Source organism: Amblyomma maculatum, chromosome 1 (assembly GCF_055883805.1).
Source record: "Amblyomma maculatum isolate TAMU_Amacu chromosome 1, ASM5588380v1, whole genome shotgun sequence".
In the NCBI taxonomy this organism is placed as follows: domain Eukaryota; kingdom Metazoa; phylum Arthropoda; class Arachnida; order Ixodida; family Ixodidae; genus Amblyomma; species Amblyomma maculatum.
This window is the reverse complement of record NC_139344.1, coordinates 390,732,716-390,760,482: the sequence shown is the minus strand read 5'-3', so window position 1 is coordinate 390,760,482 and position 27,767 is coordinate 390,732,716. Positions and strand designations below refer to the sequence as shown.

The 27,767-nt window shown below is 44.8% G+C and overlaps 2 protein-coding genes across 2 annotated transcripts; both read left to right on the top strand.

Moving 5' to 3' along the window:
* The first annotated feature begins 11,903 nt into the window (after window positions 1-11,903).
* On the top strand, window positions 11,904-15,823 carry LOC146208532 (cuticle protein 10.9-like). Its single transcript, XM_084587294.1, has 3 exons — window positions 11,904-11,956; window positions 13,312-13,344; window positions 14,668-15,823. The coding sequence occupies exons 1-3, from the start codon at window positions 11,948-11,950 to the stop codon at window positions 15,037-15,039; spliced, it is 414 nt and encodes a 137-aa protein (XP_084443420.1). The 5' UTR covers window positions 11,904-11,947; the 3' UTR covers window positions 15,040-15,823.
* Window positions 15,824-24,338: 8,515 nt separating this feature from the next.
* Window positions 24,339-27,552, top strand: LOC146208531 (cuticle protein 10.9-like). The gene is made up of 3 exons (XM_084587293.1): window positions 24,339-24,478; window positions 25,465-25,497; window positions 26,497-27,552. Exons 1-3 carry the CDS (start codon window positions 24,470-24,472, stop codon window positions 26,824-26,826), a joined length of 372 nt encoding a protein of 123 aa, XP_084443419.1. The 5' UTR covers window positions 24,339-24,469; the 3' UTR covers window positions 26,827-27,552.
* The last annotated feature ends 215 nt before the right edge of the window (window positions 27,553-27,767 follow it).

Genomic DNA, 27,767 nt, shown 5'->3' with positions numbered 1-27,767 from the left:
GTTGGGACCAAGCTTTGGGACAAGCTACCAAATATTATAAAGCAAAACAAAATCTTTCCTGTCACTTATTGAAGCCAGAGGATTAAGCATGCATCTCTTGTTTTCTGTGTTCCGCTCTTTATTTCAAGCGTCTTGCCAAGAGAATTTGGTGTTCTGAATTCGGGATTTTTTTCGTTCATGTGCATACTTTTACGACTTGCAATAGATGTGTATTAGATACACAAATTATCTCAAATGTATATGTTAATTATGACAGCCTTATGTAAAACGTTATTGTAAATAATTGTTTCATGCCTGCGAATTACTCAAGAAATTTCCTCCATTGATCCCACGAGGGATCCAGACGACGCCCCAAACATGCCCTGTAATGAATGCCTAAAGTAAATAGGAATATTGAATAAATTTAATCAATCATTCAAGTGTCTCCAGGATTTCCTCGACACTACGCGCACAACTGAGGCACCGGGTTTCCTTTACTTCTACATACTGCATGTGTATGGCGTGTGATGAACGGCTGGCCTCATATTGATGGCTGTTGGGCTTCCGTTAGGCGAAAATGTTTGAGGAAACCTGGTCTGGGTCACTGGTCATTCTTTCCAGTGGGGGCAGGGTGGCGTTGGCCGTATAGTCATTACTCTACCTGGGGGTGGGGTAGGCAGGTGGATAGTTCTTCTGGGGAGCAGTTGGCTTTGCCACAAAGCCGCAGGGCGTTGGCATTGGCATGTCCACCCTAGGACCTAAACATTTGATGCCGGCTGTAGGTATTGTTTCTCGCTGCTCCACTTGCAAAGCGTGCCTCTCTAATTTAGCCAAACATTTATGCTTCCAAACAGAAGGCATTGCATTTACTCCGTATTTTTATTCTGTGTTCATGATTCTGCAGTTCCCCATCTCATCAAAACTATCTGTGTTATCTTCCGGATTTAACCGCAACACTCTCGCCGATATCAGCTCAGAGTCGACAAATCCTAGCATAGCGGGCTAGGCTGGACCAACTTGCTTATACCATCCACCTTGTTCCCTCCGTTCTGACCCTCACGTCCTCACAACTACTCTTCATTGCCTCATCGGCGATAAAAAAAACGAGCTGAGTTCCTCTAGGTCTGACGGCTGAACTGTTACGTACATCGTCCCATAGCATCAACAGCTGTGACGCTGCGAAGTATGGCCCGTTATTCGCGAAAAAAGAAGGAGATGGAGCGAGGAGGGACGAAAAGAGCTTCTCACGTTCATCGCTCACTCGCGACTTACGACGCTGGGGCGGCTCTGCGCTCCCGTACCGCATTGACCCGTTGGGCTCGAGCGATACATCGCAGCGCACGAGGTTTCCACAACCGCGCGTTTAATCGAATGGAACAACAACACATTTTGCGACGATACGGCAGCCGACCGATGGAGGGGCGACGCGATTGCATCGTCTTTTGTCCGCGAGCTCCTCGCGCGGCTCGTTCGCGGCCATGATGAATGCGTTTGATGGCCGAGCAGAAAGAATACGTGGACTGCGCACGCTGTCGACACTACGCAGTGGCGGCGCACGTGCGCGGAGTCCGGACGAGGGTAACAAAGGGATGGCCAGGCGTCTGTCGCAACGCCTTAGGAGTCACGTTCACGCGACCGGGAGCTGCTACTGATGCGGATGTTATGAGCCGTCTTCAGAGGCTCGGGTGACGGCTCCATCTTCGGACGAAGACAGGTGGTGAAGCCTTGCGGGGAATTAGCTTCGGCTCTTTCGACTTCTTGGTTGTGCTCGTGAGCTCATGTGGGGTAAGAAAATATCGTTCATAGGAGGAAGAGAAACGCTTGTAATCTACGGCATCAGAGCGCTTGCAACGTACTCCTCCTGCCTCTACAATCTCAAAACTTGTCGATTCATGGTGCGTGTTTAGATGACCCCGTTTCCTCCTCGATCGTTGAGTTCTAGTGAAAGCATGCGGAATCCACTGCATAGAGCACGTGTGGCACCGAAAAGAGCCCACATTTGCGATAAACAGCTTACCATAATGGAAACACGCGCTTTGAAGACAAGGACAAAACATAGAGTGGGCAGCAGGCGGATGTGCGCTAAATAATGCCTCAAAGCGCTGCTGATGATGACAAAAGAGCTCGCCAGAACACCCACCCTGATCAAGCTTACCATGCCCAAGAAGTCACTTGCATGTGTTACATTCGAAAAAAGTAATTACAAATGACAATAAATATTGGCATATTATTTGAGTTACAAGTAGGACCTTGTTTCCGAAGTATTTCGCGAATCCAACAATCCATGGGGCACCTGGTGGTGAATGCAAGAAATAAGCTACAGATGTCCAAGTAGCAGATGCCCCTCGCTATCGCCACCTTAACCCGTTTGCACCTGGTGGCGAATGCAAGAAATAAGCTAAAGATGTCCAAGTAGCAGACGCCCCTCGCTAGCGCCACCTTAACCCGTTAGTTAGTGGCACCGCAAAAAAAAAAAAAAAAATAGAACGAAAAAGGAAATAAAAGGAAAGAGGAGCCATTTCTGCAGTATTCCGCAGTCCGTGTCATCACAGTGGCACATCGTTCCATAAATTTCCTTCGTGCTTTAGCTATCGACGCCGGATAACTGATACATTTCTAATCTCCGCAGAACAGGATGAAAGTTGGGCCGAAAGTTGGGATATATATATCTGTTCCCGCAAATTTTTATCGTGCGATTTCTTGTCTCGTATAAAATATCTCTTCCTAACCTGCCTAAAACACGGCACACCTACGCATCTCGTGCTCGTACCCGAGTCGTGTGTGCCTTAACAACGGCGGCACAAACAAATTATTAACTTCCTAGTTGTAGCAACTTGATCATAGTGCATTTTAAACTCATGCCTCTAAGAACGTCATCAGCAAATACGTGTGAGGAAGCAGTCCACGACGATCGGCTGAATTCTTCGTCGCATTAAGAACGCGTCTTAACGGGCCACCGGCAATGCGCTCATTCTTGGACTGCACGCGTTACGGGAGGGGCCCGTTACGTGATCGCTGGCCTATGCGGCCGATCACTTTCCGCATTCCATCTTTTCACACTTGTAGCATGATCCCCGTGCAGGTAGGTTTGAAGACGACAGATCAGTGACGGCTAGCGCTGAACTGAGCGACCACCGGGTACCCTACATTTTTTTTTTTCCTTTTTCTTAGAAAAACTTTCTACGCTTAGTGATATACTTTGAAATCCGCAGGTTACACTGCCCGCTTGCAAAGTGCCCATTTTGATTAAATGCTTACAAGTTCACATCTCATCAACTAAAATAGTAGCTGTAAATTATGAACTTGTGCGCGGCGAATTCAGAACTAGTTTACCCTTTAATGAAATAAGCTTGGGCATTTGAATTAAATGTCGAACATACTGAAACTTTCAGAATATCCATGCCAGTTTTCGAAATCCAGCCTAATAAAGAATGAGCCCAACTTTTAGACATAAGTTTTTTAATGACATTTATGTGCTTTTAATCCCTCTTGCCTCAAGTTCAGTCCTAGTTTATTTCATTTACATGATGTATGCTGAAGCAAATGTGAAGTAACCATTGCACAGTAAGGAAGGAATATCAGCAAAACAATTGAATGATTTTACAGACTCGATCATCACCCTGTCAGTACAGCATAAAGGCCTCTGTGAAGTGATAGTGCATGTAGGTCATACAAAACAGATGCACGCAACCTTCCTTTCTTATCCTCGAAAATGACTATTGCATGGTTTTTCGGGCATCTGGAAATTAACTGTAAACATTGATTTGCTGTTCTACTAAAGGCTGTGAAACACACGACAACCGACAAGGGTAATTTTATAGAACTACGGCTATCCCCTACACAAGAACGTCAGCACATGCCTCAGTTTTTCGCGTTCAAAGTATATTATCAAACGCGATGCCTCTTTGAATAGCAGTTCCTTTTTAATTACTTCCATATCATCTTGAAAGCTCTTTGCATGCCCAGTGCGTGACAGTGTTGTTTGATTGCTGTAAGCACTCACTAGATAGCCAGCATTATAATTTCTCACTTTTCTAATGCTCTTTTCACACTGCTAAATGTAAGCTTAAAAATACATCAACTGGAGCAAACACTCTTTTCTCTGTGCCCACTGAACCTGATATTCGATTTCTTGTCTTTACTGAAGATTGTTTTTGACATTTGTACCGAGTAGTAAATATACAATGCAGTAAATATTGTGCAAAACAGCAAGCAATATGTAATACAGTAAATAATATGCAACACAGTAAATAATATGAAACACAGTAAATAATATGCAATACAGGTTCAGCAACAAGGAACATTAGACGAAATTTTCTCATTTTTTTTTTTTTTCCAGCGAGTTCATGTGTCTTTCAGGCTCTTGAAGCTTTCGCACTTGATTTATTATTTTCACTCTTTGGCACACTAAATAATTATTCAGATTGATTGGCATGTCTTCAGCAAACATGTATAATTTCAGGGGCGTTAATTATGTTTTCTCGTGTAATTGTACAGTCGCCTTACAACACAAGCCCCAATAATCCACGACTTCTCCTGCGCATTGAATGTGGAAACCGAGAAATAATTAATCAAAATGAAAAAAATACTTACCGATCACTAACTCTGGAATATGAAGAAAAGTAATATAAGGGAGTGATTACTTCGTAGCGTCCACCCAAGTACAGTCACTAGGTTACAAAGCAAGGCTTTTACAGAAACTCAGTCGCTGAATAAACATTCGTCCTGGTGCGGGGTTCAAACAAGAGAAAACCTCTTAACCGGTGAAGTAGATTCACCAACTCAGCTATTCCTGGCTAGCGGTTCATATAGCAGGGCGAGAGTGTATAGATCAACAACCCGGATAGGAAACCGTGTTGGTCCAATCGTTAGGGGAGTCCACCAATGGTGAGTATATCCCGAAAACGCAAAAAAAAAAAAAAAAAAAAAAAAAAAAACGGGACACAGCATCATGCATTGAACGTTACGCATTTACCCAAATCCGGTGCCACAAAGAAGAAATAGATAACCCAAGAAAAACTCTCCCAGATCTCGGCCGTAGAACCTGCTTCGTGGGGGTTGCATCGCACAAAGCAGAACAGCCAAGCAGACGACAGTGCTCTCTACAGCATCATTGGTGCGCATGCTCGCCCTCTCTTCACATCTCCGCTCTGCTTCGGCTTTGTGCCCCTGCACAGGAAAACGCTGTCGCGATATTGTTGCAAATCTGCGGAGTCCACACTTTGTTTATGCAAGAAGAGCACGTGGGACCGTTAAAGAACCCCAGGTGGTCGAAATTTCCGGAGTCCTCCACTACGGCGTCTCTCATAGCCTGAGTCGCTCTGGGACGGTAAACCCCACATACCAAACCATGCCATACTATCTAAGCCAGTACATTCGAAGTAGGCCGAGGCAGCTGATGACAAAGTGCCACTAAGCGACTTCATAACTATATTCGCAACTTATGCAATAACCTATGACTCCAAAGAGCAGGTGCTGTTTGAGGCGAGATAGTTTGTACGTACTGGTGCCGAACAGCGAGAGTAAAGAAACTGAAAGGGAAGAACCAAGCACTCAACTCCGAAAAAAGCCGCAGCTATCGTCGTAACTTCATATGCATGAGGCAATGGCGAGAGGCTCAGAATTTGGATGAAGGATTCTGACGCTGTAAATGATGCAAAAACAAAAAAATAAAAACCCTGCCATTTTTTCATATCACCCGCGGTGATTATAGTTTACACCACCCAGACACTTTTGAAAGGTTTATAAAATACCAGCTACACTTTTTGTGTGTTCTGTGTGGCTCAAGTCCTTTTACTACAAGATTGTATTGCTCAGCTATGCATAAGTCTTTGCTCTATAGAGCATTTCAGTGCATTTAATGTGCGTAACACGCACCCAGAAATTTTTGGACGTTCTCTGGGAAAGCATTTTTTAATGCTTTCTTTTTTTAGATATTAGGCAACTCACGATTACAGTCACAATATCCACAGGTTTTTCCTCAGCAGGCTCTAGTTTTTTGCTCTTAATTGTCAAACACGCACTCCATTTCTTTTCTATGCCTGTTTGGCTTATTTACTTTGATAGCAGTACAAACTTTTGAACCAGGATTTTGCTAAGCCTCGAAAGCTTATACCATTTGTATCATAATATCGAAAAAAGAAACTTACGGTATTCCACAGTTGTCTTACAACTATGTAAAAAAGTCAGCCAATTATTTCACTATGATAATTTAAATACTTGCTGCGAGATTAGCAAAAATACTGAAAGCAAATTTTTTTCAATGAATCGGAAGCTTAGTCTATTCCCATTAACGTGTGCATATCAGTATTTTGCAGTATCACATAGCTGCCTCCCAATTAAAAGGTGTCCCGGAATCCTGGACTTGAGCGTGTGTGCGTGCGAGGGTGCATGTGTAAAAGAAAGGAGAAGTGCGTATTGTGAACGAGCGTAGGCGCAAAGTGCGCGCCCACGAGTGCGAACTCGAGTAGTTATGCGCTGGCGCATTAAAGAAAAGAAAAAAAAAAATCCAAGTTGCTCCTACACCACGCCTGCGGATCGTCACTCAAGGATACGCGAGGAGTGAACAATACGTTTAGAGCTTTGTTCTTTAGAGCCACAAAGCGGTAGCATACCGACCAGGGCCGTCTTACTCCGCCAGCAGAGCGAGAAGGTGGGCGAGTTGGATTCTGTTTCCTGTGAAAGGAAATGCGCAATCCTGCTGCAGGCACAAGGGGGAGCGAAAAAGACAGTGCATGCGCAGTTGTGCTTCCAGGATTTCACATACGTATCCTGACACTCCAAATGAGAGTGGTATACAGATGAAGCATTTGAGTACTTTTTCGCTAACATACTGAAAACTAATAGAGAAATAATTACTTGAATTAGTTAATTATTTACTGTATTGTTCCCTCTGAAATACCTATGCAAAGAATTTCTACAAGACATTTCAGCGTTTCTAATCGCTGATCAGTTGTTCTATGGAACACCTGAAGTAGTAATGGTTGATGGGGTCGCCGTTGCGCCAAATTGTGTACTTTGCGGTACTCTCTGGCGATGAAGATTTCAATTTGCCTTCCTGTCTACTTTCCGGCTACATCGAGCATCGATTTTCATGCCTTTCCTATCTACGTATTAGTAATGAGAGGGCAATAGAAAGAAAAAATATACAGCCCATTATTCCCAATCTTTGCTGTCTAATCTTTGCGCGAATGTCCTCCGCGCAAGCGGGAATCAAGTGCATCGACAGAAGATCGAACTCGCCTGGAGAGCCTGCTTGCGTACGTACACGGCACCTTCTGCTATGTGCACTCGCATTGAATGTTTATTGATTTTTTTTATTTATTTGTTCGAAGACCAAGCAAGATGGCAAAAACTTTGACGATCAATTATATTGCTTATTGTGTTAATTCAAAACGCGATTATTTGTAATTCAGTATCAAAAACTTAATTTGCATTATCGCTTTTGTTCAATTTTCCTACAAATTTGGAGCAGATATCAAATGTCATGACTACTTTTGGCTTGAGTTCTTGCTCTTATTGGTGTTTGCCCAATGGCAACCGTGGCTATGGGTGACGTCAACACCGGGAAGGTGGCTCCAATCCTTAAATGCTGTAGACATTAAAAAAATAATCAGGCTTAGAGGTTGCATTACCAAGAAGAAACTGCAAGGCATGAGTATAAATATAATGAAATAAATAAATTAAAAATTATATTAAGTCTAGAATCGAATGATTGAATCAGTGCATGAGCTACCACAGGTTCAGTCGTCGGGCTTCCGGCTGGAGACATATTGAGAAGTTGCGGAAGGACATGCTGTGTTGTGTTAAATGATATTTTGCTGTCTTGTACATTTGTAGCTACCAATTTTCATTCTAAAGATAAGGACTTTTCTTGTCGAATAAACACCTCCTATCTTCCTTATCGTCGCAATAAAATGGCAGCCACAAAGGAGCGCATGCTGCGTTGTTATTCTCCTGCTGACCTTGAAGTAAAAGGTTCGATGCCCAACAGTGGCTGCCACATTTCGATTTGGGGTGGACGTCACAAAACATTTATGTTTAGGACTAAGATGTGCGCCAAGAATCCGTAAACTACATAAACTACAGCCATTCAAACATATGGTGTCCATATAAGTCTCCTACGAGGCTTATCTACGAAAATGAAGTGAGAATGCAAAAGAGATTATTACTTTGCCTCTAGGAAAGGAAGGCGAGAACAGGATTTGAGGAGGGGCTGTTAAAGGGAGGCTGCCACGCGTCGTTCGCACGGTGGGTGCGTGGTGTGGTCGCAATACCAATTTGCTCGCGACAGCTGTGCCCACGACTTGTTCGCGTGTTGCTTATCAGCTGACGGGGCCCGCAAGCGTGAGATAACTATGCTAATCGCTTAGCGGAAGGCACGCTTCCGAAAGGGGCATTTGTCAGGCAACTAACAAGCGCAGTGCCGCACTTGCACAGGGCTAAGTGAGTAACGGGATAAGGGACCTTAGAGTGAAACTTTACATTGAAGTTTCTTCAGCTTTCCTGTTAGACTCGTGAGAAACAGAAAAGTTCTGATTAGGAGACCAATAAAGATATTTTAGTCGAATTATTTTTATAGTAACGGGAGGGGGGGGGGGGGGGGGGTTGCATTTCTGCATCAAGTGCTTTTGCATTTGATTCAAAAATGTTGACTTGCAGTGTGTAAGATAAGGTCTGCATTTAATCGCTTTGTTTGTTTCAAAGAAGTAAAAAGAAGTGAATAGGTGACAACTACAATTTCTCTGTGATCTGGAACTCCTTCTTTACGACTTGCAGCTCAATAAGCACTGCAGCATAGTCATAGTCTGTCAACTAGTCATTTTAAAATGACCACATCTGGACTCTGGCCACAGAGTTCTTGCTCACAAAAAAAAAAAAAAAAAAAACAATCCCAACCCAAAGCTCGCTGCGCAGACCCTAAATGATCTCAAGCGCTGTACAGTCGATATAAGATATCGATTTCATCCGTTGTAAACACTTTGATTTGTGAAGGTTAGAAGCGTCTTATATAATGTGTGAAAATTTAAAATATTTATTGCCCATATTTTTTACTCCTTTTTGTTATGTTCTTCCTAAGGTGGCGCTTTGAGCAACGAAATTTGTGAAATAAATTTCATCCGTATTCACTGCGAGCCAAACATTTTAATCGCCTCGGATATAGACCCTACCAACTTGGATATATACCCTGCCACCTTGGATATGGAAAAAAGCGGTAACATTAGCTGTTACTTTTTACATCGCTACTCAAAAATTGCTGCAAGTAAAGAAAAACTGTAGAGAAGACACCGAATTCATCAAGAGGCAGAGTTCCACCGGCCATGGAGACCTTTTCGACAAATCCGAGGGATGCGAAGCGCAGACCATTTCTTTGCCGTAGTGGCAAGGGAAAGAGAAACTGACAACCAAGTATGAAAGTAAGAACTAAAGCCTACCATTTCGCTAGCCGGATCCTAGACTAGGTTAAGGTATCAGTACCGTTAACAGCAGTGAACCTATTGTAATAGCTGCTTTTTACGGAATTCAACCGAATCTATTGAAATTAAAGCGTAAGTATTCTGAACTTCCTTAGAAAACTTAGTTTCGTGGCAAACTTTGCTCGATTAAAGTAAAACCAGTAAAAGCTATCTGGGTCATTGGGAAAACGACAACCGAAAGGGAGACCACATTTTAAGCGAAATATCTCAGGAAGTTAACTTCACCAGCAACAAACATAAAAAAAAAAACTATAACTACTCGGTCGGCGATGCGATCATTAAAAAACACGACATATGACATTCTATTACATTCCTTTGGTCGGTAGGAACCAATTCATTCTCCGCGTTTTGGTTTTTCTTTCATGGTGACGGGGATGCGTGGCGTTTAGCTAACCTGTTCGACTGAATCCTACTCAAGCTGCTGGAAAGATGCCTCCCACGGTTTCAGCGCAAAACAACCTGCTCCACTGAAGGACGGCTTTCTCGAGGTATATATAGGTCTTGATTGCATAGAAGTTGGTGCTTATATCCTCAGACTACCTGACATTATGTGCTGTGAGTCAAAGCGCAATCCTGAAGTGTATGTTATACCAAGGTGTGATCCAGAAACTCCAGTAAAAAAAGCCAACCACGATTTCGGAACTGACACGACTTCCCTCAACTTCTCTGAAAACATATCATCGTTGCAAAGACATTAATGTGAGGTAAAGCTATAAGAGGCAATTGCCACAGATTCTATTGCCAAACCGAAATTTATCTCTAAATCGCGGCTTATTTTGTTTACGAAATTTCTAAATTCCGATCCTCGTCATCGGGATTATGGCTGGCTTTTCCGTAGCTCCCACAGTTCATACGTTTCATTAAATACGGTTTCTCGACCCATATTGGATAAGGCATAAACACCAGGTGATTTTATAATCCCCGTGAGCTTCACCGGAAGGCGCTTGCGCTGATCCATCATTATAACATTTGTGCGGAAACGAATGCGTAGAAAAGAGGCCAGCGAAACTATCAGCAGACAGAGGGAAGCGCCTTTACATAGATTTTAGGTGATTACACTTATTCGTCCCATAAACGAAGGAAATCCTGCACCTGGCGGTTTATATTTAGACAGGCATAGCTGCGAAACAAAGATAGTCACCATTAATAGTGAACAGGTCTTAGCACTCACCAAAATGTGGCGCTTGGAACATCTTGTGCGTATACGTTCGCGGCGTACTTTTTAAATCTGCTCTCGAAGAATAGAAATGTGTACTATTCGGAAAAAGTTAGCCGAAGACGCAATACTTCGATGTTAGCAGCGGTCTCGTTAACAACGTTCTTAGGATTGGCGGTCGTGTAGTTCGCCCCGTTCGTATGCGCGAGCATGCGGAACCGCGGTAGTAATCGAGGCACGCTCGATCTAACGAGCGAGCAAGGAAGTGGCCCCTCGTCGACCCTCGGCGGCGTCCGGTCATCGCTGCACGCGAGCGATCGCCGCGCGCGCTGGACATCTCCTGCAGTGCGCGACCGAGCAGAGCACGCGCTGCCCCTTCCCGCTGTCCCCGACGAGTCGCACGCGTACTCACGCACGCACACACACGCCGTGGCCGTCGCGTCAGGGCCGCTGGCGCGTGCAGCTGCCGTCTCCGGCGCGCGCCCACGAAAACGAGGAAGAAGCCGCTCGTGGCGGCGGCGTCATGCGGCGGAGGCCAACTTTCTTCTTGTTTTCATTTTTTTTGCGTGCGGCCGCGCGGCGCGGTTGGCGGCGGAAGATGACCGCCCACTCTGCCATAACGGGTTGCCTGCCCCAGGCTGCGAGCAGCGGGGCGCCTGAGGGACGACACCCCTCCCCCTCCCTTGCACCCTCCGGTTTTAACTCTTTCCATCTACATTTCACTACACTCTCCCCTTTTCATCCCCCCCTCCCCCCTCTTCCCTCTTCCTGTGAGGGGGCCGTTCATGACACCAAGCATCCCATGCACAAATTTGCATGAGGTTCTGCTGGGATCTCTGAAAAAATAGAGAGGCGGAAAGGAGGGGGGGTCAAGCATGGACTGGTCAGCTTGGTGCCTTGTAGCGCTCTCTACTCTCCTAATAACCAACTGCGCACGTTGCTGGTCAGGTGTTGGGGCTGCCCAGACAAACTGGCTTCGGCATGTTGTTGTTTCTGCATCCTTTCCCGAGGCGAAGAGCAAGAGAAGAGGGCGAGATTTTTTTTCTCCTCAATGAGAACGGGGCGAAAGTCTAGGCACGCGGGTGAGGGAGGGGGCTGGGGTCTAGGGTTACAGGAGTCTCCTCCGCGCCGATTGTATGTACGCGAGTGCGTATGCAGACTGAGGAATGACGTCGAGTTGCGCAATCTAGGACAGCGGCACCTGATTGGCGGCGGAAGGCACGCTGGTGCCCAGGTGTACCTCTATAAAAACGGAGATGAGCAACGTTGCGAGTCATCCGCCACTTGCCTCCAAGTGCCCAACTGATCCTCACCGACGCTCGCCTGCGCAGTAAACATGCACAAGGTGAGTGCGTCGGAGAGCAAAATATTCCCACGACGAGCCGCCATTGGATTTGCACCTGCCCTCATCCCTGGTTCATGCCCGTGGTTCGAGCCTCGCAAACCGCAGACTTGGGATTACGGTCCGCCCGCCATCCATCGTCGCTTCACTGCGCCATCAGCATCACTCATCTTCTCGGCTTCCCTGCAGCTCTGCTTCGCGACTGAGTGACTCTCCCCATCCCCGCTCTTCATCCATTTCAATCAGCTCCGCGGTTTATCCGCCGCCGCAGGCCTCCCGTTCATTTGCTCTCTCCTAATGCGACTCAGACTATACTCCTCGCGTTCTCCTCGCGTTCTCCTTGCATTCCGGCTTCCAGAGCACGTTTTTCGCATTCAGCCTCCAGCTGATACTGTTTAACGATCCATGGACACGATGATGATGGATCGCCTTAACCGCGAATTCTATCCATCGGCAGCGTTCGTGTTACGTTTCATAATCTTTGCGGCAGGTTTGAAGTGTAATTTAATTTCGAACCTGGTCTTTTTTATGCATATATTTAGAGTCCATGTATCTAAGAATATGTTGATTTAAGCTATTTATAGTGCATGTATCTAAGAATATGATGTTTTAAGCTATTTCTCACCATATTTAAACGCCGATCACGATAGAAAGGAGCTTTCTCAATCCCAGCTTACGAGTAGCTCATTGGCGCGGTTCGCAGTTATCGCCGTGGTGCGCGCATATTCGGCTTGAAAGATTTGCCTGTATTCCAGGGTTCGTATATACCTATTGGTGGAGGTTTGCTATTTTGTGTTCTCATTTCTATGTTTAATTTAACTGAAATCGTTATTCTGCTGAATGGCATTTCGGAATATTAGTTTAGTCATGGTGGGAAAATTCTCTTTCTAAGAGAAAATGAGTTCGCGTTCTCACTGTTGCATACGTAGGGAGATGCTAGCACGCATTTAAGGCCTCTTATTCTAGAATAGTCAAACTTAAATATGCTAGTGAAATTTGACAGCCAGAAAACAGACCAAGAACGCCACGCCAAAGTTAAAGTCATCTCTGTGGCACCTAATTGCGCTAAGTACAGTCAATTTTGAAGGAAAAAAGAAATTCTCAGAGCTCAAGACTCAGTAAAGTTAATGAAAAGTCCACGTTTATTAAAATGATGGTGCAGTCGTTTCCTGTGTTATCCCCTTTTTATTGGTGCACGTCATCGTACATCATTACAATAATTGATCAAGTAAAATCTATACTTCAATTAGTCATCCGTTAAGCAAGCTTCATTATTATAGTTGTAGGTGTCTTCCAGAATTATGCTAATAAGTATTTCAAATATGCTCATCAAGTTTTGCCTTTCTTATTTTTTTCAGTTCGTTATCCTCCTGGCCTGCATTTGCGTTGCCGTAAGTTCTCCTGTTTCCTCAATTTCAGCAACGTGTTTTCATATGAAGTGATCTTAAAAACATCGGGCGATGATGCAGTCATAAATACTATAAAAACATGTGAGGTTATCTAAAGTGACTTGGCACAATTATCACTTGAGAAAACCTTCTGTATAAGACCAACACACTGCAAAACCTTGTGCTATATGATCAAATTCATTTGATAAACTATTGCACTGCCGATGTCCCGTCCGAAACAATGCGCCTACGCCACAGTACTGTTCTTCGTGGTGTAACACAATGATCCCGTTATATATTCCCAATGCTAATGACGAAAGCACGCGAAGGCACAAAACTTCACTCCCTGAACACAAACACTGAATTACTTTACATTTTTGCAGCTAGCCCACAGGTACATTTGTCATTACCACTTCCTTACTACTTCAGGTTGCAATACAACGCGAATAAGTGTTAGTGTTGCTGGGCTCAGTTGTACTGCCTCCTTTTCTATTCCATAAAGTTTGAAACAGCAGTGACCTCAGTCTGGAACTGCACAGTTTGAAATAGGGGTTGAAGCTGAAGGTTTATTTTGAAATCAAACGATGACGTATGGAAATATACAGCGTACAGGAATATACAGGCTGGGCATACTATCAATATCGAAAACGCGAACTCTTCTGCATTTGATAATCATGCTAAGTGTTCACTATAATATGTCTACATTCCGTAATATATACGATTATTGTTATGTACTTCATGTCCACCGCTTTACATCCATAGCTGCATTATTATGGTTGCACCCGGCAATGTTAAGAGATAGGAAGCGTGCAGAATGGGTCAGAGAAATGACTAAAGTTAATGACTTTCTCGTAGAAATAAAGAATTAATGTGAATGGGCAGAACATGTAGTGCTAGGAGAGAATAACCGATGGTAGCTAAGGGCAATATATTCCAAGCGAAGGAAAGCGTAGCAGGGCGTGGCAAAGAATTAGAGGGGAGGATGAGGTTAGGAAGTTTGCTAGTGTCAAGTGGATGCAGCTAGCACAGGACCGGGTTAAATGAAGAAATGTAGGAGGTACCTCCACCCTGCAGGGGGTACAGTCCGGCTGATTATGATGATGGCGATGTACAATGTTTTAGGATTAAGGAGTACGGAAGAGTTGAAGAACTTTTTTCAAAAAGAGCTTGTCGCACAGGACTTAAATTTAGAGTTCGTGGTACAATGATCGAATGATGCTGCACAGAGTTCTGGGAATCTTTAAAAAAATACTTGTTTTCACATCTTTTTTTAGTAACCTAACTGACTTCTTTTTTTTTTTCTCCTTCCCTATCCGAAACGCGTAGGCCGCACAGCGGGGAGGAGGATTCGCTCCACCGGCCGAGAACTTCGGCCCTCCGATCCCGTATTCCTTCAACTACGCCAGCCAGGACCCCGAGGGCTCCCACACGCGAGAAGAGAGCGGCGACTCGAACGGACGCGTCCAGGGCCGTTACACCATGACGCTGGCCGACGGCCGCACCCGTACCGTCACCTACACGGCCGACGAGAACGGCTACCGCGCCGAGATCGTCACCAACGAACAGGGCACCGAGTCCAAGAACCCCGCCGATGTCGTCATCCAGTCGAGCGCCGTGCCCGGACCCGAGGCCGCCATCCAGAACGAGCCCAACCGCGCTCGTGGGCCCGCTCCCGCTCCCGGCGGCTTCAGGGGCTGAGAAGTCCCTGTAAAACAGGCTTTTCCTCGGACACACCACGCTGCAACACACCTCCGCTTCCTGTGTGTGATTCCGTGTACGGTTACGGAAAAAGACCTGCGCCAGCGAGAGCGCATTCCGAGCGCCTTTCGCTGGCGTTGTAAATTTTTCTTCCTCCTCCGCCTCAGCCCCTCTCCTCTCTCTTTCCACCCACAAACTGTCCCGTCCCCTTCGTGCTCGCGACGCTCTTCCTCTGGTCTCTGTGTTCATAGCCTCGTTGGTGGGTAGGGGTTCCTTGTCCTTTGTCCGCGTCGCTTCCTACTCCGTAAGCCAACCGGCGCGATTGCTGGCGTTTGGGTTTAAGGTGTCTTGCCCTGTCTTAAAACTCTCGGGTTGTCCACTGCGGTGTCTCGCTTGCCTTGCCACGGGAAGCGCGTCTCTGCGGTCGCTGGTCTTCGCGGAATTGCACCAAGGCAGTGCGCGTTAACTCTTTAGAGCGGAGATCTCGAGCAGTAGCTGTCACTTTTCCCTTGTCCTCCTGTGTTCACCTTGTCCTGGCCGCCTATGCGTCCCCATACCGCACGTGCCAAGCTGCGCGATATCAACCTCCACGCGCCGCCACCGTTGCCGCATCTGTGTAGTTCATGAATGTTTCGTCGTCTTCACGTCTAGTTTCACCCCGTCATTGCCTCTAGCACGGCCGTCCCGTTCCTCTGTTTGTCCCTGCTGTAGAAAAACAAATATTTGTTCCATGTCGTGAATTGGGTTGTCTTTTATGTGTAAATGTGCGCACAATAAAGAGTGGTACTCATGTTCGATTCTTCACTTCACTTGCTTTCTATAAAATAAGGATCGTTAGTTTCCTTTCAAGCGCGGACCACACATATGTTTCAAAGTTTCGTCTATCAGGGCCAACTGCTTCCGAGACAGACTGAAACACCTGACGGTACGCGTACTGTACATCGACGGTACAAGTCGATGTACAATGGGTTGATGTACATTCCGTCGGAATATCAAAGTAATACGTCCATTCTCCCAGCGTATGCAGTGCATGAACTGACTGAATGAGTGTCAGAGAACCAAAACGCGGAATAAATAAGCATAAAAGAAGGAATGCACGCAGTTAGCGAAGTATATATCAGCATAAATTTTAGTAATTCACATAGCACCTGGCAAACTAGCCCCATCTGTAGACCCGGACCTCACTGGATCGCATAGGTGTCCCTCTTCACATTTACCTCCTTCTTCAACAGAATCGCCCGTTCAAGCAATATATCTCAAAACCTGCATGTAATCACATGAAGTGGCTTATGGTACGCAGTTCCACGCATCAGTGCAACTCATAGGCTATTATAGACGTTGTTGTGGAAAGCTCCTGCTCAAATCCGACTACCGGAGCTCCTCTAACGTGCACTGACATGACACAGCAGGTGTCTGTTAATAATACGCAGCATGAAGAAATAGAACAATAGCACGAATGATCAGTATTCCTTGCTGCAACACTGCCTTAAAGTGACTTGATAGTTGCGTATCAGAGCCAGCCGTTAAAGTTAGCTGAATTAGGGCTAGGATCTGGACACTCTGTGCAGTTTTTTTTTTTTTTTTTGACACCGCTGTCGAGACTGAAGCGCCAAGCTTTTTAGTTTTCAAATGAGACGCTTTCAAAGCTTTTTTGAGGAAGCATATAGCCCATGAAACTTGCTCTGATGGCATTAATGCAATGCTCCCGATATACTGTGTTAAAACGTTTTGGGTAAAAACACCAGGCACTTATGAGAGAGCTATTTGAAATTATAACCTTCAATAAAAGGTATTGTCCGAGTGTTCAATTCTGACGTGCACTGAGAGGAAGGAGGATTGACCAAATGTCCAAGGTCCCACAGGTTCTTCGATGTATGCTGTAATTTAAAATTCTACTTAAGGAATCAAGGTTTTCGGAGGTACTTCTACCCCACAATGATTTTCAGCTCAGGAGGTGTCATGTGCCCTTGGAACATTTGACCAACGCTCGATGTTTTTCCGACTGCAGCTATTAAATTGGTAATTTAGGTCATAACTCAATTCGCCGCTCTCATTTCAGCACAAGTTCACGCGTTCACTAATCCAGGCCGCATGTAATAACTTATTATCTTAGTAAAATGGAAGTGCGCCAGAGAACTACTAAACTCCGTTCACCCGAAACTGTCTGCTATTCCATCCCTCTTGGCCAAGTTAGTACATTGAGCAATAAGCTTTCATTTCTCTTTTGTACACACTCCACCGAACTTAACGAGATCAGTAAAGCGATTGCTTCGCGGACCACGTAGCGCTAGTTGTGCGCGCATCGCACAGAGGGCGCGCTGTCAAGGTGTCAGAGCTGCGCGCCGTTCCGGTTAACTGTGAACCACCCTGTATGTTCTTCGCAATCTTTCTGGTGCAAGTGCATGACAAGTGCATAACTGAGGTAGGTATACACTAAAAAGAAGGCAGACATAGGTGCAAGGACAATTCTTCCAGACCAAACCGCAGTGACTCAACAACTGCATTCTTTCAGACGCTCACACTTGCACGAGGATTTGCATAAATGAATGCAGGTAAGGAACGAGAAACGTCTACCGCCCACGCACGAAGTGATAAAATGCGCGAGAAGACCTGCGGAGGAAACGACACCCACCCATGCCAGGGTGTGCTGCGCAAGATCGACGCATTGTATTGGCTGTGCCAAAAAACAAGAAAGAGGAATGCGTCTGTCGGGTAGCCTCGCGATAGGCGTAGCTTGAATGAAACTACGAAAGAAACTGACTTACTCGTGATCACAAGTGCCTTACATGTTTGCACATTATTTACATTTCAAAGTGTTGTTATTATAACGTATGAGTAGCTGTCGTACCAGTGTCAGTCGTAGTATCGGCAATGTCAGCTTTGTGAACGCTCTAAAAGTTAAGTAGTAAGGAAAGAGACGTTTCGACAAATGACCTAAAGGAACAGATACCAAAAGAGGACCACTATCACTAGTGAGCTCCTAAGCAAAGGCTAATTCGGAATGAAAGGAGCATGAAATGCAGTGGTAAACTTTTCAAGCACTAAGAATAATATATCACGTATCAATGGTGCAATCAAAACAAGGTAAATAACCTCTGGACAAGTAATGCACAGAAGGTTCAGAAACAGAAATAATCGAAAGCGACAAAAGCGTGTTTAGAAGGAATTTCAGTATTTGTTATTTTTATTGATTAGCGATTTTTTCTCAGCCTAGACTTGGGAAATCATTACTGTCGTTACAGCCTTTCCCGTAATTTGAGCCGGATTTAATTACCTTAGCTGTTATTACGTCGGTGGTGTAGATTATTTTATCAGTGTTACTTCTAAAATCTCACACCACATTAAGCCGACTTGCGATCATCGACATGTTAGATATATTGTAGAAGTTCATATAACATGAGAAAAATTCTTGCTTATATATACATTGACTTCTCGACTCTATTCCATGTAAATAATGATATAATGGATCATTATTAAGGGAAACATCGTATTGGAAGTTTCATTGCAGGTAACATTACTCGCCAAGCTGTAGACATCACAGCACAAGTTAGAACAATATCGAACAAACTGATCTTTTTGCTCAATCGTGCTTTCGTGAAACATAGCTCATGCATCCCTCTATATGACATGTTTTCATGCCGTTTTATTGCATTTTTATTACCCATTGCTTCCTGCAATGCCCACACGGCCTTCACGGCAAATACCTATCCGCATCACGTATTACATCGATATTCGCTGCTTTATGGCGAGTGTGACCCGACTTTCGTGAGGTTGAAATACTTCTAAAACATCCGAAATACGCGTCCGATTAGTATTTTGAGAATTGAATTTAGTTAACTCATTCGTCGACGATAAATTCAGCTAGCAGCAGTATTTGTGAATCAGACAGTGCGATATTTTGCGCCCCCCTTTATTGGGTATGTGTGTTTTTGGGAACAGATGGAGCACGTGTGGAATGCATTCATTCCAATGCTGTAAGAAATTATGTAAATAGAAAAAAAAATCTACTTGCACACTGCAGAAGTGAACAGCCGTTCTGTTGGGATTTTAAGTCGTGTGGAACTACGCGAAATTTATACCAATTTACCCCTTGTTTTAAATTTAACTAAGCAATTTTTAAAACAAATATGGTTAAAGAAATAAATTAACAGGTGCATCAAGGGAGGCTATAAATAAATAACACATAGTATGTCTCGAAAGGTGAACGTTTATTATTATTTTTTTTTTCAGTACCCCGTTTCTTGAAGGATGCGATTCGCGCTTCATTACTCGGAACCTATTAAATTCAGTCATTAAAATATCAAAAATATAATTCCTAATTTACTCAAAATAATTTTCTGCACAATGTAAAGAAAATCTACGCTGGACATCGGCTGCAATAAATTTTCCTCCAGTGGCTTTTATTCGCATGAAACAATTAAGGAAAATCACCTTAATAACGCCTTACGATAGCACTATTTACGCAAGATTAACTTAATATAATTAATAAAGACCCTCTAAAGTGAAACTATACTCCGAAGCACAAGTTTAACCCATACATATTACTGCAACCACTCACACAATTTTGTTTTACTTACTGCCATAGAACGCACGCATGGCGCAAGTATTCCTTTCGAAAGCTAAATAAATATGCCAACTCGCCTTAATAACATTTACCAGTTAATCTTCCATGACGTGAGGAGGCGTTACATAAGGCCTAGGCAAGGGGTGTGTGCTTATAGGTGTATAGCTTTTTACTATATCTTCTACATTTAGTTTAACTACTTTCACTTTGGAGAGTGTTGATGGAATCTATTTGAACGAGTGTGGTTTCGAATATTTTTTAATCGGCGCTTATTGAGCAGAGTAGGTTTGGGAAACGAGGGACTTGTTGAGATGTACTTATGAAAGAAGCCAATAGCCGCTGGTATCAGCGTAAACATAAAAAAGATTGCAGTGTTTTCTTTTTTAGATTTTCTCATGCTTTCTTTACATGTCAATTATTTCGTGTATGTTTACAGCACGATTCAAGAACGTGACCGTAGCATCTCCACACTATATTGCATAAATGCTGATAAAAAAACGGAAGATGTTTAAGCTATGTCAATAAGAGTTCAGCGCAATAGCGTTAAAACCCCAATGCTTTGAAGACTATTTATGGATGTATACATCCATCCAGGCTTTGAATCGGGTAGAATCACTCGACAATTTTCAGAGTACCGCGATTCTTCTCCCCGCGCCGCTGCGCTACCGATTGGTCAGCATGGGTCACGTGGTGCGCCGCGGTCTGCTTTCGCCATCAAGCTTCCGAACCGTCACAGCATGAACGCCTTTCACCGCAGTGCGTGTGTGGGGATTGCTGCATTTCGCATCTGGGGTTGTGCGGAGATTGCTGTATTTCGCGTCTCGGGTTTGCTGCTTGATTTTTTTTTTTTTTTGTAAGAAGTATACTTAGCTGCAGAATGCTGGGCTACAGCGCGTTCGGCTGCAGTAACCTGCATGAATCCGGGGGTTTTTAAAGCGAAAACATTTATAGGCTAGCTCATTAGCGAAAATGTGTGCGTCGCCTCTGTGCGCTGATGTGTCGCTCGCAAATAGCAGAGGTGTGAGGAGGGAGATTAAGAATGAAAACGATTGATGGTAATAGGTAATGAGTAAAAGTTACAAATAGACATCGATATGTTAATGAGTAATAATGATTAATGATGACTTGTAATGACCAGTATGTCAAACTACAACTCGTAATGAGCGGAACTGATTGGAAAGGAGTAAAAATGCTTAGCGATCAGTGTTAAGGACTACAATGACTAAGCATGGCTCATCATGACTGCTAATGACTACTAAACGACCAATATGTCAAACGATGACTTGTAATGACCACAGCTGATTGGTAATGAGTAAAATGCTTAGCTATGAATGGCAATGACTACAATGAGTAGGTATGACTCATCATGACTACGAAACAACAATTATGTCAAACGACAACTTGAAATCATCGGAACTGATTGGAAATGAATAGGCATCACTCATAATGACTACAAATTACGAAACGACCAATATGGCAAACGATGACTTGTAATGACCGCAACGATTTGAAATTAGTAAAATGCTTAACTATGAGTGGTAATCACTGTAGTGACTAGGAATAACTCATGATGACTACGAAATATGTAAAACGACGACTTGAAAAGGTTGCAGCTGATTGAAAACGAGTAAAATGCTTAGCTGTGAATGGTAATGACTACAATGACTAGGCATGACTCATAACTGCTAACAAACTACGAAACGACCAATATGACAAACGATGACTTGTAATGACCGCAGCTGATTGGAAATTAGTAAAAATGCTTAACTATGAGTGGTAATGACTACAGTGACTAGGAATTACTCATCATTACTACGAAACGACCAATACGTCAAACGATGACTTGAATGACCACAACTGACTTGAAATGAGTAACAACGCTTAGCGATGAGTGATAATAATTATTGATAATAATTTTGATTGCGTCAATAAAGATATTTAAGAAGCAAGCACTGCTTCCCTGGCTGTGAATGAAGACCAACCCATATCGCCCTGAATGACTTCGACAGGGACGTGTTTGGGCAGCCCGAGTGCCCTTCGGCCGGCCTCCTTCTGGCGCTTTCATGGCCACGCCGGTCATGGTTGCCAGCAGGCGATGGGACCTTCGCGATACTCTGAAAATTATCGAGTGACTCTAGAATCGGGCGGCTGCTCGCGCCATTTGTTGCGGCAGCTCCATACGATCGAATGCAATTTTACAGTGAGCGCGGCATCGCAGGCAAGCAAAGCGAAAATGTTTATTTTTTTTTTTGCTACTCACTTAGCCATTACTTCCGTAATTATCCTTTCTAATAACGCACCTAAACATTAGCTGCCAGTCATAAGGCAATGCATACATTAGGTCCACCTTTATTTGGAGACAAGCAACGCCGTTCTGTGGCGGAGTGGTTGCGTGCTCGACTTGCACTGCGAAGGAACCATGCTAACTCCGCCGGTTTCGGCAAAACCTTTAGTGTTTCTTTAATTTCTTGTGATTTTCGCGTTACAAACATAACGCCGACACCGGCTTTTCTGCAACACGAGATTCTCATCGCTTTCGCGTTAAAACTACGTTCGGGACTTATCATAACTTCTGAGTTGGCTTAAAACATAACAGCATCTCGATCTGTAATAATGAAGAAAATATATGCTTAGGTTTTCAAGCATGCCTTCAGAGGGAAGTATTCAGCACAATAACTAAAATATATAGCGTGTACCCTTCAAGATACTCGAACAACCTCGAAAAATGTCAAAAGCATGACTTTAGAGGCGTAATAAATCCTCCGTTATAAGTCAGCATTTAGTTTAAACTAAGACACTCTGGGGTAATTTCAATGGAAACGTTTGTGAATAATCGTTAAAAAATACTAAATTTTCATTAGAAAGTGTTGTATGAGCTCTGCAGTGCTTTTTCATTCAAACAGTCTCCAATGATTTTATGGAATTTACCGCGTGCGTGTCAAATGGGAAATGCTCAAGGCTGGATATCGACTATTCGTTCAACACCCCATGTACAGTGACGTGTCCGCAATGGCCTTTGATATGCGACGGCGAAATTCGTACTGTCACAGTTGCTATTATAAGATTGATCATTTGCGCATGTTGCAGGGTTCATGCTGTCTCGCTCTGCAACATTATAATGGAAATATTTTGTGCACTTCAAGCCTTTAAATAGGTACTCATTATTAATTAGTTAGATAAGTTAGGAATTATTAACATTGTGGTTTGCTTAAGCCGACGAGTCAGAACCCTATTTTATGTTCCTGTCTTCAAACCTGTCCCTCCCCCCCCAACACACACACACAATTGCCCTATTTTTAATTCTTGGCTCACATTAAAAGTTCACGCCTTCGTCACGGGCGTACGAATCCCGCACGCACATGTTCAATGTGCGTCACCAGCTTAAAAGGAGAAATCAATGCCTCAATCAATTTCCCATTATTACTCAGCAGTCTGGGTGGGTGTAAGCACCTTCACCAAATGCGTACAGCTCACCTTTCATGTACGTCCGTCCCCACAAGATCTCCCACAGTTATCCCAATTTTCTGCAATGTTTACTATAGTTTCTTGGTGCCTTCATTTCGTTCCTATGTCCCACATCAAAATGTAAAAGCGGCTTGCGTCAAGCACGAAATTAGTTTCTGCTCCACACTTGAGATGCCTGAAGCTTAAAGTGAGTGCATATGCGTGCTCTATCTGAGGAAAGTGTTGGGTTTAAAACCCTGTCCGTCATGTAAAGGTATCGCATCATAGAAAACAGTGTGGTACGGCCTTACCGGTGACAATGACAGTCATGATGTGATAAAAAACAATCACTAGTTGATATAGGTGCATTTTTTCGTCTCAATAATAGCATGCATTGCAGCAGTGGTAGCTTTTTACGCGTAGGTTTTAACAGATCGCTCTAAGAAAGCGCGAAACAGTGCGACAACTTCTTTAGCATTCCAACTATGTTTGTTTAGCAAACTAAATTCAGCCGTCCGTGGCCAACTGGCAAGCGTATCCCTGGGTGATAGAAAAGCATGATCGAAAGTGTTGTACCACGGCTTAAAACATTAATTATCATTAAAAAAAGAATAATATTCGTGCCAGGTTACGCAAAATGTAGAGCTTGCAAACGGTATAAGTAACACAACCTTTGCCCCCAGGTTACATCCTTGACCGTGCTCTCGCATAACAAGTCGCCTGCCCCAAGGCATGCACCAGAGACGACATCGCTATCGATAACACTGACATCCGCACGCATTCCCCCCGCTAGCCCTCCTCGTCTGGCGTCCACAATCCCGTGAAGCGGCTCAGAGCAGGTAAGCGCTGGGTGATCACTGAATATAAGAAAATGAGAAACACTGAGAGGTACTGGAAGCAAGCGGCTGAGACAGGAGGGGGGGGGGGGGGGGGGGGGAGTTGGTCAATGATGGAGCGTCCCTCGGCCAACCTTGTCGGCTACTCGCCAGCAGTATACGTCTCCCCAGCCGCCGTTTGGCGGCTGCCTCGGCCGCATAGTACCCGTAGCGGATGGTTGTTGGTGCGTGTCGTTTCGCTCACCGATGAAAGGAGGCTACGCAGCATCGGAGAAAGGGCTTTTCCGCGCAGAAAGCTCAAGTGAAGGCGGCGGCAGCAGCGGGGGGTTAGAGGGGGTGAGGGTGGCTAAGGTTAGCGGCGCTCTGTGTGAGCGCGACGTACGTCTGTGCAGCGCTGCTAAGGCCGGCGACGAAGTGTGCGGCGCGATGTAGGACAGCGGAAGCTGATTGGCGGTGGAAAGAGCGCGCCGCTGGCCGGCTGAAGCCCTATAAGAACGGAGATGAGCCACGCTGGAGACTCATCCGCCACTCGCCTCCCAGTAGCGTTGCCCCCAAAGTGCCGGACTTCCACCGCAGCAGCCTAACCATGCACAAGGTAAGCGCACGAGGAGCGAAGCCACGGACCATGGATTTCGTACGCCGTGTCTCCTGCCCCACGCTTTCCTTTTGTTCTATTGTGTTCCATCTCCCTCCTCCCCGGCGCCAATTCTCCTTTTCCGCTTGTTAACTGCAGGGGCATACCCATGTGCAGTAAATGGTCATTTCAGCACCTGGTCTCTTAATTAATGTCATCTCTCGAGTCACTGATGATGGATTTCTCCAATTATGCCATCTCTCGAGTCACTGATGATGGATTTCTCCAATTTGTCGGCTGCCGTACCAACGCACCACATAACTGCTGCAATGAATTGTTGGTCAAACGAACTCATATAATCAGTTCACTCAATTTAGATCACTGCTCGCATACGTCGCCTCTATCTAATGTCTACAGCTCTCTTATATTTTATGTCACACGTTGTGAAAAACCGTTTGCGCCTTATACGTACGTCCGCAGAGAGGTAAACAACGCTTCAGAAAAAAAAAAATCTAAATTGTCAATATGTTGATGGTTTATAAATAACATGTTCATTTTCCACGCCATATGGTTTATTTCCTAGGCCCTATCACCGCCATTTATGAGGCAGCTTGGCGCAGTTGGTAGCCGTGTAATCTGCAATTTACTGGGTCTTGTCGACTGCGCGTTGTTCGGCCGAAAATCCTCAGTTGTCCTTGTTTAAATGCTTATATTTTACACGTTATTTTGGCAGCTACTGGTCTGAAAACATACATTGTTATAACATAGGAAAGACAAGCATAAGGAAACGCTGTCACACGATCAAAGCAGACTAGCAACAACGTATATTTTGTTAGCGCAGTAACCTCGTAAATTTGGACATACCAACTAGCCCATTAAAAAGTCTTGGTTATTTTCTACGCGGTTCATTTTAACTGCGCCATTGTTTATTAAAGACCTCGGTGAATGTTATGGCCACGCCGACATAATTAGATTATTTGGTAATTTTTATGTATGCTCTTTTTCAGCTCGTCATCCTCCTGGCATGCATCTGCGTCGCCGTAAGTTTATTTTCTCTTGTTCAATAGGACACGCACGTAACAGCAGCCTTTATGTATGCACACTCACAAAATCTTGACGACAAAATTTCATCACGGTCAAGACCTATGCTGCGAGGACAAAGACACGGCCGGCTACAGCCCATAGCATAAACTTAAAACAAATAAGATTAGTTAAAAAAAAAAAAAACTGCTGCAGTCCTTCTGAGCTCCTTCCCTGAGCGGTAGATTAGTTGCTAAGAAGTTATCTCAATAAGACAAAGAAAAGCTTCTAAAAGATAACGACAAGTTTCTAATTTTTCTTCGGCGCTTAAATGTGAACTCATAGCCGTGTTAAAGAGCTTATCGGATTTGTCCACAGTACGAGTCTGGTTCGCAACAGAAGCGTTATCGCGAAAGAAATACTAGACGACGAAAAAGACAATTTTAGTGAAGATCAAGGAGCAGGAAAAAAAAGCGCAGTCACCAAGGATTTAACAGATTAAAAGATATAACAAGATCTTAATTTCGGAATAGGCGAAAAAGCAATCAAAATGAAACGCATTTTGAAGGCAAATAGTATGCTACGGAAGCAGGCCGTGTCTTAAGCAATACATGCATAAGCACTGTAGCGTACAGAACGTGAGTGTGCAATACATGCTGAACCGGTCCTTGCCTTACTCAGGACAGGGACAGACGTCCCTCCAGGTTATACAGCCGGCAACAGCAAAAAGGAAACCAGTAGGAGGTCACGCAAACAGGGACGCTTTAACATAAACAAAGACCGGCGGAAAGGGCGCACGTTTACCAAGGTTCTTAAAAATATGCTATTAATTGAGACCACAACCATTACATGAATGTCATGCTCATCCCAGATTGCATTTACTTGATTCATGCCTCTGAAGTTCAAATCTGATGCAATGGATATGATACAAAAACATTTTCTCACCGCGAAGTTCTAGAAGCGATGAGTCAAAATTCTGGGTCAGAACGGTCCATCAAACTTGACGCGTTTCAATGCAGGCCGCTCAGCGGGGCCTCGCTCCAGTGGAGAACTACCCTCCGATCCCGTATTCCTTCAACTACGCCAACCAGGACGCCGAAGGCACGCACACGCACGAGGAGAGCGGGGACGGCTCCGGCCGCGTCCAGGGCCGCTACACGCTTTCGCTGGCTGACGGCCGCACCCGTACCGTCACCTACACGGCTGACGAGAACGGCTACCGCGCTGAGATCGTCACCAACGAGCAGGGAACCGAGTCCAAGAACCCCGCCGATGTTGTCATCCAGTCGAGCGCCCTTCCTGGACCCGAGGCCGCCATCCAGAACGAGCCCAACCGCGTCAGGGGCTAGATCTGCTTGAGCCAGCTACGTCGCTGATCACCCGCGCTTCATGTTGTGTGACTCCGTGTTGGGTTGCGGATAATCCGGCTCCTGTTAAGCACTCGGAACTCGATTGCCTGCAGGTGCTGTAAATTTTTCTTCCTGCTTCTCTGACTGTCCCCTCCCGCAACGTCCCGTCCCTTCGTCGTTTCTGTCTTTTGTGGTTTAGGTTGTTGTCCTCGTGTAGACGTCTCATGTGGCAGGTGTCCGTTTCGTCTCCGTTTGTCTTCGTCAGCACTGTGTAAACTATTGTACGTCGGAACCTCTGCTTTAGGATTAAAGTAAACGCCCCATAAAATGGTGCTTCAAGGCAAGCCACGGCACCTGTGACAAGCCTTGCGTGCCTCGCAACGGAAGCTGGTCACTGCAGCCGCTGGTGTACGGTCTCGCCTCCTGGGAGTGCGCTTCCCCTCTTAAGCGGGATCTCGCGTGGCATCTTTCTCTTCCGTTCCTAGTTCAGATCGTTTAGCCTCCTCATCGACTCGTGCGGACCATGTGTTGCCCATGTGCCAGCCACGGGTGTCTGCCCTCGCGTTGTCCCGTGTCACCTCGTCATCCCCTCCTCCTCCTCGGCGTGCTGCTCCGTCGTGTGCCCTCGTCGTGGAACAGAAGCTCTCCAGTGTTATGAACTGCGGTTGCACTTTTTATGTAAACGCGTGCTCAATAAATCACGGTGCTCGTGTTTTGGCTCATCAAGTGTTGTCAGTGAACTATTGTTGCCTTGTGGCTAACGGCGGGAACAAAGGAAAGCACTTATAAAATGATAACATACTCTGGTTAAAAGTGACTGCATTGGAATAAAGGTAGAAATTGAAACAGAGACAGAACTGATAGAAGAAAAGCAGTACTGCGCTTCGTGAACGGTGAAGTACGGTCATGGCCCTGTAGCTTAGAAGCGATACACCGTTCTT